The sequence below is a fragment of the Passer montanus genome, unplaced genomic scaffold (genome assembly GCF_014805655.1).
Source record: "Passer montanus isolate IOZ18808 unplaced genomic scaffold, ASM1480565v1 scaffold17, whole genome shotgun sequence".
Taxonomy (NCBI): domain Eukaryota; kingdom Metazoa; phylum Chordata; class Aves; order Passeriformes; family Passeridae; genus Passer; species Passer montanus.
Window position 1 is genome coordinate 6,181,584 of NW_024364270.1, and position 13,044 is coordinate 6,194,627.

A 13,044-nucleotide genomic window follows, 5' to 3' on the forward strand; every position below is an offset into this window, starting at 1 on the left:
CCACCTCAACTCTGTAATGTCTGTCAAGGAACATTTGTAACTCACAAAAAAAGAAAAAATCTGACATACACAGATATACACATATGAAAAACTGACACCCCCAGAGCTATACCATTTTTAAGAAGTAAAACCAGATGTATATGCCTACATATATTTGTATATTCAATAATACAAAGAAATACACCTCTCCACAATTCAAATTCCCAGCTGAAGAATTCTAATTTTGGAGAAAAAATTGTTTAAAGGTGCCTATATTTTTCTGGTTTATCATCCAGACTGAAACCTCTAAGTTTAAGTTTTGGTTTTAAGTTATATTACCACATCATACAAAATTCTGCAAAGGGCTGTTTGCATATTTAGCAGAGGGACAGGTTGTTAAAGAAACCCTCATTTTTGCCCATGTATTTCTAGGACTTTGCACATGTGCTCTGATCTGTACCCCCATTCTCATGGAAATAGCCCTTTTCTGGTAAACAGTTTTCAAATGAACAATATTCACAATGTATCACTAAGTCACATCACGGAAACCCACTTCTAAAGGGTGAATTTAAATAAATTCAAAGCCAGTATTTTCTGAATTTTACTACTGTGCAAATCTAGGCTTAATACAGATTCTCATTTTCTTCACTGAAACAGTAGGTTTCAGCTGGAAAATGTCATAGTCCAAAGAGGTTTTCAGCTCTTTCTCTGTCGGCTTTTTATTTCTTACAATTTTTCCTCACTGATTTACTTTTTCCCTCTCGCCTTCTCTACGTAATTTATAGAAAAATCTTTAGGTTTATATTTTATTATCGTGAAGTCATACACTTGGAGAAGTATACTTAGAAAAGCTCTACAGTATCTTTTAATTTTGCATTTTTATTGTTACATTACACATTAAAAAGGTGTCTTTAAAATTATTTTTAAATGCTGAATTAAAGAAGCTAATTTCTAGAGATCAGCTATTGATGACTAGCAGCTGAGAATCCTGCTTCAGTCACATTCAAATGAAGCTTCAGATTTAAGCTACAAAAAAAAAATACAATAATAAATATATTCCTCGTTTCAATTCCTATCTGAAAAGAAGTATGTAATTATAAATAAGATTCAGATGTACAAATTTTGTCCAAATCCTGTTTCAGCCATACAGCACCTAAGTTAAATACATATATCACTAAGTTAATTATTTTATCCACTAGATTTAATATTAATACATTTAGGGAAAATAAGATTTCTGAAAGACATTTTGCTGTTGGACTGAATGTCTTAAAAAAAAAAAAAGTGCAAGAATTTCTAAAAAAGGCAATTGTTGTAATGCAATGGCCTGATTTGGGAGAAAGCCAAGCAGTAATTTAAAACTGAAATAATGTCTACCTATGCAGTACTCTGTGCATTACCTAGGAATCCACACAGTAATGGATGCAGCAACATCTATTAAACAATTAAATGTCCACTTGTGTGGCCATGCTAGCAAGCAAGAAACCAATTATCTGCTGCTGAAACCTTTCTACTGATGAAATCACTGCCCACACTAGGGTCCCAAAAAAATTAAAGAGAGAATTACGTACTAAACTGCAACAATAAAGTGCACAGACTATTAAGATAAATATAATGAAACTTCAGGAAGTGCCTGAGAGTATTTCTACATCTCCGTGTGCTCCTGCACAATCTGTTTATATACTGGACAGTTCTGTGTAACTAAAACTTTTTTTGTATAACTAAAACCTAAAATACTAAAAACCAATACAAAAGGCTAGTGAAGATGAAATTTACCAGGGATTAATAAATGTTTACCACATCACTTCTTACTGTCAAAGTCTTATTTTTTCCAGTTTGTCTCTAATGTGTCACTCCAGGATCAAGGGAGAAGAAAAGAACACATGGTGTTCAGAGTCATGAAGGAAGCCAAGGCCACCACAAAATCAAGGTAGTTTGCTTTACACTGCTGTGGAACCAAACTTTTATGGGCTGGATTCTAAATTAGCATAAAATTATAGACTAAAACTATCATGTGTCCAACTTCTGATATAATTCCTGTAGTCTATCTCACACATGAATACACTGCATGACTTCTTTCCCATTCAATTTAGGATTGTCTCTGACTCCGATGCCCGTCTTCCTGCACTGCTTACTCATTCTTCCACTTTCTCCCCCTACCCCATTATCATATTCCTCTGGAAAAAGCTACAGTGCAAGGAAAGAGGCAGACAAAGATAATTTTATATCATTAGCAGGTTTAAGGTCCCATGTCTGCGAGGCAGAAACAGCTACCTCATAACCAACAATAATTGGTGCCTCTGGAAAGCTCTGAGGAAATTAACTTCTCCAAATCCTGGAAATGTGTTAAAATATGAGACACAATGAATCTGCTTAACCCTCTGGAATGACAACATTGTTTTGGATGAGATGGAACAAGTGGCAGGTCCCTGGAGGGCAGCAGAGTTTAGAAACTGGTTATCACGAATGAACTGGCAAACTAAAGGCAATACTTAGGAGTAATTCCCATTTCACACTCACCGCCATTTTGAAACCTAAAATCCCCAAATCCTCTAAAAAATGCAAATTATAAGAAAGGCTTCTGTTCCTACTAAAATATATCCAAACCAGGGGGTGCAAAACAAGCTAAAACAAAGCTTGAATTGGAGTATTTAAAAGTTCTCTGGCAGAAACTCACCCTTTTCTCCATTTCCAAGAGTGATCTGTCAGCAAATCTTTCTTGTCTCTGAAACACAAAATTGATGAAGACATTAACATGTGCTTTGACATAACACAGAACTGAGGAAAAAAACCAATTAGACATTTCAATATTCTGTCTGAAGTATATAATCAAAAACATTTTAAAGAGCATTCAGGGAAGTAACACCGAAATACAGAATAAGCTGGATTTATAATGCACTTCTTCTGTGACCATCCCTGTTATTTCATCACTACACAGCCTTTGGCAAACAGGAAAAACGTATTATTTCTATCTAAAAGTGTTACAAAATGGGCATCTTTTAAACGTTCTTCACTAACATTTGCAGGGCACACATGAAAGACAATTAAGTACAGCTAAATTGTGGTAAATATGATCCAACAACATGAAACATTCTACAGCAAGAGTAGACAAATTTAGACAAATCTAACTCCATTCTTCACTAACATTTGCAGGGTACACGTAATGTGAAATTCTAATAATGTGAAAACAGCTAAATTGTGGTAAATATGATCCGACAACATGAAACATTCTACAGCAAGAGTAGACAAATTTAGACAAATCTAACTCCAGTGTATGTGTCTTGAACAACTATATGCAGCACTGTTATCTGACAGCAGTTATTGGTAACAGAAATGCATTATTTGCTCTTCATTTCCAAGATAAAACTATTTAACCAGCCAGGAAGAACTGGCAGGTTATGCCAATTTGCCAGCAGTCCTGACTGTCAGTTTGAATATATGCTTAACAGTGTACAAAGTGTTTACTCCTACCCTGCAAAAAAGCTGCATGCAGATAAATGCTGGCAAAAACCACTACTACTTAAGTAGGCAGGAAGCAGTCTCACACTTTTTGTTCACAGCTGAAGACCAGAATCATGCACTCTTTTCTCTTTAGAAAGAGAGAAATTCTCCATACCCATCTTTGGATAAAAACCAAAACTGATACCTAGTAAATAGCAGCTCATAGCCTGAGGTGCTTCTGGTTTATTATCTACATTATTGGTTAAGTACATGCTTTTATGTTTTATACAAACCTGAGTGGTCTTCTCCAACTGTAGCTTAAGATCTGTAAGTTCCATGTTGGTGTCATGTAACTGTGCTTTCAGTTTTTCATTTTCAGCTAGAATCTGTTCATAAAGCTAAGAGAAAATATTTGTTAAAAAAATCAGATAATAGTGAGATTAGCAAAAAAACTTCAAAAGCATGACTGAACCACATGTGAAATTAACAAATATATTAACAGTCTAAGAAGGAAAATAAAGATGTTTAAAATTAGCAAGCATGGTAAGGAACTGTTACTAAGTATTTCTAGAAACAAACAGCTTTGTATAGGGAACACACAACTTACCTTACACATAATTAAGCCACCTTTTTTTATTCAGACTTTACAGATTACCCCACCACAGTACACTTTTCAACAAACTCCTCCTCGATTTTAAAACAAGATCTAAACATATTTTTACCTTATATGTATCTAAGCTGGCAAACACATAATGAAGTCTTCACATATGCATACATCAGTTTTAATGATACTTTCTTATGGGAAATACTATCATATTATCTTTTTAAAATTTGACTGTATCGTGGCTCCTCTGGATTTCTCCCTTGCCTTGAAAAGTACAAAAACCAGAAGCTGTTTCATAATGTATATTTTTTCCCACTGTAGTGGTTGCTGTGCTTCTCCATTCAGCTAAGTTACTCTAAGCAGCATTTCAGATGCAATGTGAGACTATTTTCACACAATTCAAGAAAAGCAGTAATAAAATCCTATTTTTGCACCAAACTTATTGAATCAGATACCTTCTTAAAATCAGGGCTATCATCTTTTTCTAGTCTACTGCAGTATGGTTTTCGATCTTCAAGATAACTCTGTGACCCTGACCGCCCCTGCGCTGAATCGTAACGATCACCTGCAGACGTGCTGAGCGATCCCGAATCATATCTGTAAAAGAAAAGGTCTGATTTTTCTTTGCCTTTGCACCCAAACTGAAACCCCTGACTGTATCATGTTTTGAGTTTGCTGCTACCCAGCTGAAAACAACCAGAAGTAATTATGTATTTTTGTTAGACTACCATCTTCTAATTTGATGCAAGTTTAATTTTTACATTCTCCAGTACTTCAAGATTCTGGGTGAAAAAGTTTTCAAATTAGTCCATCTGCAGAGTAATGCATGCAGAGAAATACTTTAAATGTAATTAAATTATTTAATGCAAGCAAATATTTACATGTCTTAAAATACTTTAGAACTGGCTTAGATAGCTTAATTCTTCTTTTTTTACAAAGAACATTTTTTTAAAAAGTGTATTAGTTTAATTGAAGTATTTTAAAAAACACTAGATGAATGGCCTAGATGAATTTTAAGTTTTGTTACAGCAACCAGGATTTCAAAACTATTTGTTGTGAATTCTAGTATTTCAACAGAAACAGCTGATGAAACAAATCTTTGGCAGTCTTTATCCTAATAACTCAATAAAACCCTGTATTAATAAAGTTAACAGAAATTTCACACTGTTCACTCTTCACTAATCATGTGTTACAGCAGTTTTATTTAACAGATTTTCACCAGTCAGAACATAATAAAATTTGATAATTAAAGCTAATGGTCCAAAAGTAAATGATTTTTTAAAAGTTATCAATATTCCAGCATTTACTTTTTAACAAATCGTAAGGAAATATGTTTTTCTTTGGCTGTATTTTTTTTTTGAAGTTACATAGAAAATTTTCAGTAGGATATTCTAAAAGAGAGGCAATAAGAACCTCGTCTTTGTAAAAACTGGGTCCATGCTGAAAAATCTGTAGGGATAGCACTGTGTCCACTGTGTTCTATGAAACGCCCAGCCTGCCTTCAGAGCACTACAAATACAGAGTTCAACATATTCCCCCACATGGAATATTCCACCCACACGTGGCAGGACTGTAGCTTCACAACCAAACTTCATGCAAAACACAAGTATCATCACAGCCTTTGAAAGCTCAATCCAACCACTGGATTTAAGCTGAATTTGTAAATAAACGACTTAAAATGACAACATGTGAACAGAAAGTGTAACAATTCTAATTAATTTGTTTAAATTGCACATACCTTGAAAGGCTCTCACTCTGAGGTGGGGACAGGTAAAAAGAGAGAAAAAGAATGGATTGGTGAATAATTTAATTAAAATATATAATAATCTGTGAACAAATACAACTAAGCAGTTAGGTCAAATGCACATGCTATCCACCAGTATGTATTATGTGAACTGTATCAAGCTTCAATTTTGTTATGTCTGGAAAAGAAAAGAAATATGTGCTAGAATGCACTTGACAAAATATGATTTACAAGGGCGTTAACACTCTGGAAGTCTGGAGTGCCCTAAACAGTGGAGTTATTTCAGTACTTGGTACATTCTGGGTTTGCTTCCTTGTTATCAAAGGCATTAGAACACTGTTCCTGAAATTCACTGTTCCTTCTTTCTGTTCTTTAACATCAGCTACAATGTTTTCAACATAATGACTTCAGCTCAAAACAATATATAAAGATACAGGATCACTGTTTCAACATAGCGTGACTGGAAACAAGTTACTACACCAACAACATAAGGAAGTACTTATTAGACTTAATTTACATGACAGTAAATTTTGTCCCAGTGGATACGCCTGGAATGAATGAATTAATTAATTAATGAAAGTAATATAAAAAATAACTCTCTTTAGCTGACAAGCAAAACTTAATTAAAAGTGATGACTTAAGAGTGAGAGAGTGTCCTCTAAGTATTACATCAGTCATACAAACCTTTTGCCTGGCCTTCTCAGACACCTGGGCACACACTGGCCCACGTTCAGCCACTGTCATCACCATCCCCAGCTATTTTATCCCTTGGGCAGTTTCCAGCCACTCTGTCCCTATCCTGTAGCACTGCATCAGGTTGTTGGGACCCAAGTGCAGGACCCAGCACTTGGCCTTATTGAACGTCACCCAGTTGGCCTTGGCCTACTGATCCAGCCTGTCCAGACCCCTCTGCAGAGCCTTCCTGCCCTCCAGCAGATCAACACCCCTGCTGAACTTGGTGTTACCTGCAAACTGACTGAGGGTGTCCTAGATCCTCTCAGCCAGATCATAGGTGAAAGTACTGGCCCCAACACTGAACCCTGGAGAATTCCACTCATGATCAGGTGCCAGCTGGACAGAATTCCATTCACCACCACTCTCTGGGCCTAGGCACATAGCAGAAAGTGCACCTGTCCAAGAACTCTTGGTCAGTCAACTCTACACTTCTCCACCATTCCAGCCCAAGACACTCACCCTTTTAATAATATGAATGATTTTGGGACTGATTTAGCACTATTTCACTGTAATGTTATTCATTCTATCAGAAGCATGACACAGCATACTCTACCAAAATTAATGTCTACAAAACATAATATGAAGTAATTACAGACCTAAGGATAATGATATGTACCCCTGGAAGGGAAGCAAACAGGACTATGCAGTTATGTTAATGTGGCACAGAAATAAAAAAGACAGCAAACCAAAATGGCATAGAATGAGTTTCTTAACTTAAATATTTAACAGATGTGTATGGAAGCTTTTACAAAGAAGGAAAGAAATATCCCTTGAGTTTTATTCCTAATGAACATGATTCTGTAGTGTGCTACTCCAGGGTTTAGGTCAAAAGAAACACATTCTTCTTATAGCTCAGCTTATGTAACTAATTCCCTTTTAACACCTCTTTATCCCACTGTCAAATACCATTCTGTTTTCAAGAACTTCTCCCATCAAATCAAGCCTATTATACACTTTTCCACTAACTTTTTATCAACACCAATAATACTCACATAGGATATTCAGAAAACCATTTTGTTCACTGAAGAAATTACATACATCGTGCTCTTCAACTTTCTGTGTTTCCTTAAATTACCTTTGCATATTATTTTTTAATTATAATAATGGCAGAACTGGGTTTAATTTTCAAAGCTTTTAATTAGTGTGTGCAAGTAATTGGCCATAATTTATCTGAAAATAACAATGTAGGTGAAATAAAGATTTTACTGGGTAAATCTTTACTGCTTGTTACAGTAACCTGCTGCATCATGTCCCTGTGTGTCAAAAATTGAATCGACATTTTCTGGATGCTAATACTACATAATCAGAATGGAAGTCAAAATGGTCAGTTATGGTCACTGTTGATATGTGAATTCAATTGTAACAAAAATTTTACAAAAAAATGTATCTCTTAAAATTAATAAACAAATTTTCTTTCTTAAATTACCTGAGTTTCTTTCTTATTTGTTCCTTCTTCTGAATCAGACTGGTGGTCCTGATCATTTTCATCACTCTGGTGAAAGAGGTAGGAGAGGAAAAATAAAAAATTAAAACTGTTGAAAGCTTAGTAAGATTTTAATGCATTCTACACTTTGAATATGAAAATATAAGAGCAGCAGAATACTCCACAGAGAGTATACAGGATATATGAAGAAAATTCTCAAACAGGTACATGTTTTCAGTACCAGAAGGAGATGAAAGAATTTTTTGCATTTCACACGTGAAAATCTGGCTTCTATATTACACAAGGATCCCATGACAAAGAAAAGGGAAAAGGAATAGTCTGAAACATCAACTATAACCTTTCTAATCTGGCAGCAGTTATGTAAGTTGCTAAGTACATAGCTACTTGCAATGTGCCAAATACTCATTTTTACAGCTTTGGTATGCATGCAATATAAAAGATTTGTTCAATAATTTAATTATTTTCCTTAGATTATGATTAGCTCCTATTAAGTTATGGTTACTAATAATTCTAGTTACACTAATTCCAGTGTTCTAGAATTCTGGTTAGCAGTATCAACTGAAAAAACTTAATTTTGATTTTGCTCCTGAAAGCATCAAAACTAACCAAAGAATATATAAGTTGAAAAGCATATTTTCTTTCTAGAACAGTGAGTTACGTATTGCATTACTCTAAACAATTCTCTATTTTAAGAGTACAATATACACATTTCATTTTGCAAAAAGTGAAGTTTACTTACATCCTGAGTCCAAAAAGAAACTCCTGTAGATCGTCGTTTTTCTCTTGGTCTCCGTCTTTCCCTTATAGACTTAGGCTGTGACTTATCTTCTTCCTTTTCTTCTTCTTTTTTGCCCCCTTCTGTTAATAACAACTTTCTCATTCACTGAATTTTGACACAACCTAATTTTCTAAAATACTTCTCAGTCTTTAAAATGCTCACAAATAAGTTCTTTTTACCTGAACTAAATTCACTAAAGAGCTTCTTACTACATACAGGATTTGCTGCAACATACACTCTTCCAGAACACAAAATAAATAAAACAAACCTGCCCAAACCAAAGTTCTTAACTTATTATCATGCAGTTTGTTCAGCCTGATGCTCTTTTATTAAATAAAGAAACCAGAATTGAGTCCAGATAGAAGAATCATTAATAACTGTCATCACTAGTCTTCAGAGGTAAAATAAACACTTTAGAGTGAAGCAAAAATTAAATAAGAAAGAAGGGAAATACATTTATGGTGAACTTACACCTTTCCAGATTTAATAATCTAGGATTTTACCTTTGGGATTTCATATGGTAGTGTATTTCTCCTCCAAAAGTCCTAACTAGAAAAAAATTAGAACCTCTGGTAGCTAACATTTACCAAATGAAAACATTTCCCACGGAAAAATCTAGCGCGAGTTTCCTAGAGTAAGCATGCATTACAAAAGAATCATAATCCAAATTTCAGTTCATTTTAGGACAAAGGGGAAAAAATCAGAAAGTGTATCCATGAAGCCTTGCCACAGTAACTTCCTCAGAAAACATCAGTCTAGAGAACATGGCAATGCTGCTATATAGCTCATGGAAATTTCATCAGTTGATCATTTTATCTGACCCTCTGTAGAACAAAATTATCAATCAGTAACCCTACTGAAATTACTGATCAATAATTTGAATTAAATTATTTCTCTTAAGTCAACAGTGGCAAGTCCAAGAACAAAAAGTCACACTGTATGTTAACAGGCTCCTCATTTGACAGGCAAATAATCAGGCACAACATCTCTCAAAATTATAGCAGGGGACTCACATTTGAAATGAAGGCAAAATTTCTGTGACATCAGAGAAGAACATTTTGTGATCTCTGAATCATGCATCTAATCCTCAGTTTAAGATTACATGAACCAGTTAAAGCATGAAGAAGTATGGTTACATCTGAACAGAGATCCTTTAAGAAATAACGCATCATTCCAGTCCTTCAATGTGGAAGGACTGAAACAAACCCCTAGTTATTTAGCAATTATTTAATCAAGTAAAATTCCTTCTTAATACATGCAAGTATTTCGACCCTGAAATATAGTATTTTATTATAGTTGCTGTGTTAAAGTAGAAATTACAGCATTATGTGGGAGTATATTTGAAAATTCGGTGACCCAACAATGGAAAAAAATCACATGGCTGCAAAACACCATCAAATACAGAAAATCTTTTTTCGTCTCCATATGAAAGTTTTGAAATTTCTTAGATTTGAGCAAGGTACATCCCCAGTGGTCTTACGTATCTCACCGCCTTTTGAAATACCTCTAGGAATGTAAACTGCCCTTTGTCAACAAAAGAACAAAAAAACCCTTCATAAACAGTACTCCTACCTCTCTCACTTTCCTTCGTTCCGCTCCGAGAATAGGCAGAAGTTATACCTATAAGGCTGTTTGGTCTGTTTAGCTGACTTGAACTTGATAGAGAGCTAGTGGACGTGGAGAGCGAAGAGGTGGATGACGAAGGAGTTGAAGTTGAACTTGGTCTGTAGCGATGATACGGCTATTCAACAGAAAAATGTCAGAATTAATTAACCAAGATTAATGAATACAAACCACGGGATATGAAAACACTTAACTGTATAAATTATTCTTACAGTAGTACCAAAATTAAAATAATATTGTTGCAGTAAAGATTCATATAATTTCTCTACCTAAAGAGACTCATCATGAAAGTACCTCTTCAGCAGTTCGGGAATATCTTTGTCTGTAGTCATCATCTTTAGTTTCAGATTCTTTCTTTTCTTCTTGTTTTTCTTTGTCTTGCTTTTCTTTCTCCTCCTTTTCCTTTTCTTCATTTTCCTGTTCTCTGGTTCGTGTGGGACGACTTCTTCCTATAGTTTTTTCAGCTTCTTGAAGATCTGTCAGTGTTACACCCTGTGAAAAAAGCAGTCAGCAAAGACCATTTAAATATAACATTAACATTAATGTAGATGATCATATTACATAAATATTTTAAAGAAAACATTCAACCTAAGAAAATTAAATCTATCTATTAAGAAATAAATTTTACCTACATATTCTACCTATAAGCTTTCCTCTTGAATCTTGGAACCAAACATCCCTCTGATATGTGGCAAGTATTTGCTGTAATGTGATCTACCACAGACTCTGCAGCAAGCCAATTTTTAGTTGAACTAGTAGATACAGATTGCACAGAAGATCCTATAGAAATAATTTAAGGATCCAATAGATACTTTTAATGTGATTGTGAGCATACTAAACATTTCTGAAAGAACCCTACAAATATAATACTCATATTTTCAGGAATGTTGATACTTTATAAATTAATTCCTTGCAACTGGATTTTTAGGTTTTAGCAACACTAAAAAGTCTCTTGTTATTTTTAGGCTATAAACTAGTTTTGAAATAAGCTCAGAAAGCAAACAATTTTATGAAGACAGCTTTTCTCTACTACACTTTTCAGCTGATGTATTAGTGAGACATCGCTCAAAACACTTTGTAATCCACTCTTCAAAGCCAACTCTGCTTTTAGTGTTCATAAAGTTTAATCCAGCAATTCCTGGTAGCTTCTTCACTGTAAGGATTCAGCAACAGTTAGCCTGTAGTCGGATCATCATTCAGGGCTCTGAATTAGTACTATGAAGTAAAAATATGTCCCGTACAATGAAGTTGTATCAAACAGTACAGATCTCTCATTTGGAAAGCTAACCAGAAGTATATGAAGGGTTTAAAACTGCAAAGATTTGAAAGCAACTTGAGTAAGCAATGTAGCTATGGATTCAGCCTAAAAACAGGTAAGGAAAATGGCTAGAGTATTTCTTTGTGCTGTTTTATTCAGGGACTATTTGCTGATTATTCTCAGTTTGCCAGCAGACAGCAGTTGGCAATTGCTCCACTGCCCAAAGAGCATTTGAGTACCATTAGAGATATTCCATTTTGCTCCTGCCACAATGGTCCCTGTGATAGGATTGTGTCAGTTGCTGAGAGATATGGATAAAAACTGGGAAGAACTTCCAAATATACCAGTATGTAAATTAAGAGAGAGAAATGTTGCAAGGAGATATGCAGTTAGATAGTAGATTATTAGCACATAATAAAAACCTCTCTTTTAATATTTTTCCTTCTCCAGGGAAATTAGATTAAAAGTATTTTTTCCTATGTCATGAATCTTATTAGCAATCCATGCTGATCAGCTCAATCATATTATCTACAATAGCTTCTGCACATAAAAAAAAATTGGAAATGGATGCAAATCAATATGCTATGCCTGTTTCTCAAGAATGATGTTATGGGTATGTTTTCAAAAATGTAGAAGATTTAGTAATACTGTACCTGTGTAGATCTTCTAGACTGTCTTGCTTGCCTGGATCTAGCTTTTCTTTGGGACTCAGACTCTTCATCCCGTACTGGAGTGAGGTATGATCTACAGAGTTAATTACAAACAAAATTGGCACATGATAATTTTTGCACAAATTTATTAAATGGTCAAACCCCCCCCCCCAACACTGCAGATTGAAAACCAAGGCAGTCAGAAGAAAATATTTAACTATATGGGATAGTTTACATTTTAGATATTTCATTCATATCATACTGATCTACTTATTCATCAAGACAGCAGCTTTAGAACTCAATTAAAAGACAGTTTTCCTACTTAATTTAGATTTCTTTTTACCATTTTCTATAAATTTAACTTCAGCTCTTTTGGTGTATCACTGGTCTACTAACACAGGGGTAGAAGACCCCAGAGATTCAGCCAGTTAGACATTTATATATCAAATATGTGCGTGTATTAACTTTTGACATAATTTGTAAGCTTTCAGAAAAAGCTAAATGTATTGTTAATGCAGAAAACCTAATTATATTATCCATTTCACCAGAAATTAAGAATCCCTGAGGAGGTGGTTACCATATTTTCACATGAATCATCCACGCTTTGAGCAATCCAAATCCCTTTGAAAAAAAAAGGAACTTAAAAATAAATCTTCATGAAACCCACAGAAGTCCTGCAGAATAAGCAGGTAATTGTAATCAAAGATAAAAGGCTACTAGAGTAGAAACAGAAGGTCCGGACACTTATAAAGAAATTCTCTAATGCAGATAACAGGTAAAAAACCAACAGA

General features: G+C 34.6%; 1 protein-coding gene across 10 annotated transcripts in view; it reads right to left on the minus strand.

Moving 5' to 3' along the window:
- Positions 1 to 13,044, minus strand: part of PPP1R12A (protein phosphatase 1 regulatory subunit 12A) — a 111,043-nt gene that overhangs the window by 10,777 nt on the left and 87,222 nt on the right. For all 10 annotated transcript variants that reach the window (XM_039703822.1, XM_039703814.1, XM_039703819.1 and 7 more), the window contains 9 exons: positions 12,257 to 12,347; positions 10,640 to 10,837; positions 10,295 to 10,463; positions 8,684 to 8,802; positions 7,927 to 7,992; positions 5,760 to 5,776; positions 4,477 to 4,618; positions 3,711 to 3,815; positions 2,654 to 2,701 (listed from right to left, as the gene is read on the minus strand). In XM_039703822.1, the coding sequence (XP_039559756.1) occupies positions 2,654 to 2,701; positions 3,711 to 3,815; positions 4,477 to 4,618; positions 5,760 to 5,776; positions 7,927 to 7,992; positions 8,684 to 8,802; positions 10,295 to 10,463; positions 10,640 to 10,837; positions 12,257 to 12,347 (955 nt within the window). The remainder of the gene's footprint in view (positions 1 to 2,653; positions 2,702 to 3,710; positions 3,816 to 4,476; positions 4,619 to 5,759; positions 5,777 to 7,926; positions 7,993 to 8,683; positions 8,803 to 10,294; positions 10,464 to 10,639; positions 10,838 to 12,256; positions 12,348 to 13,044) is intronic.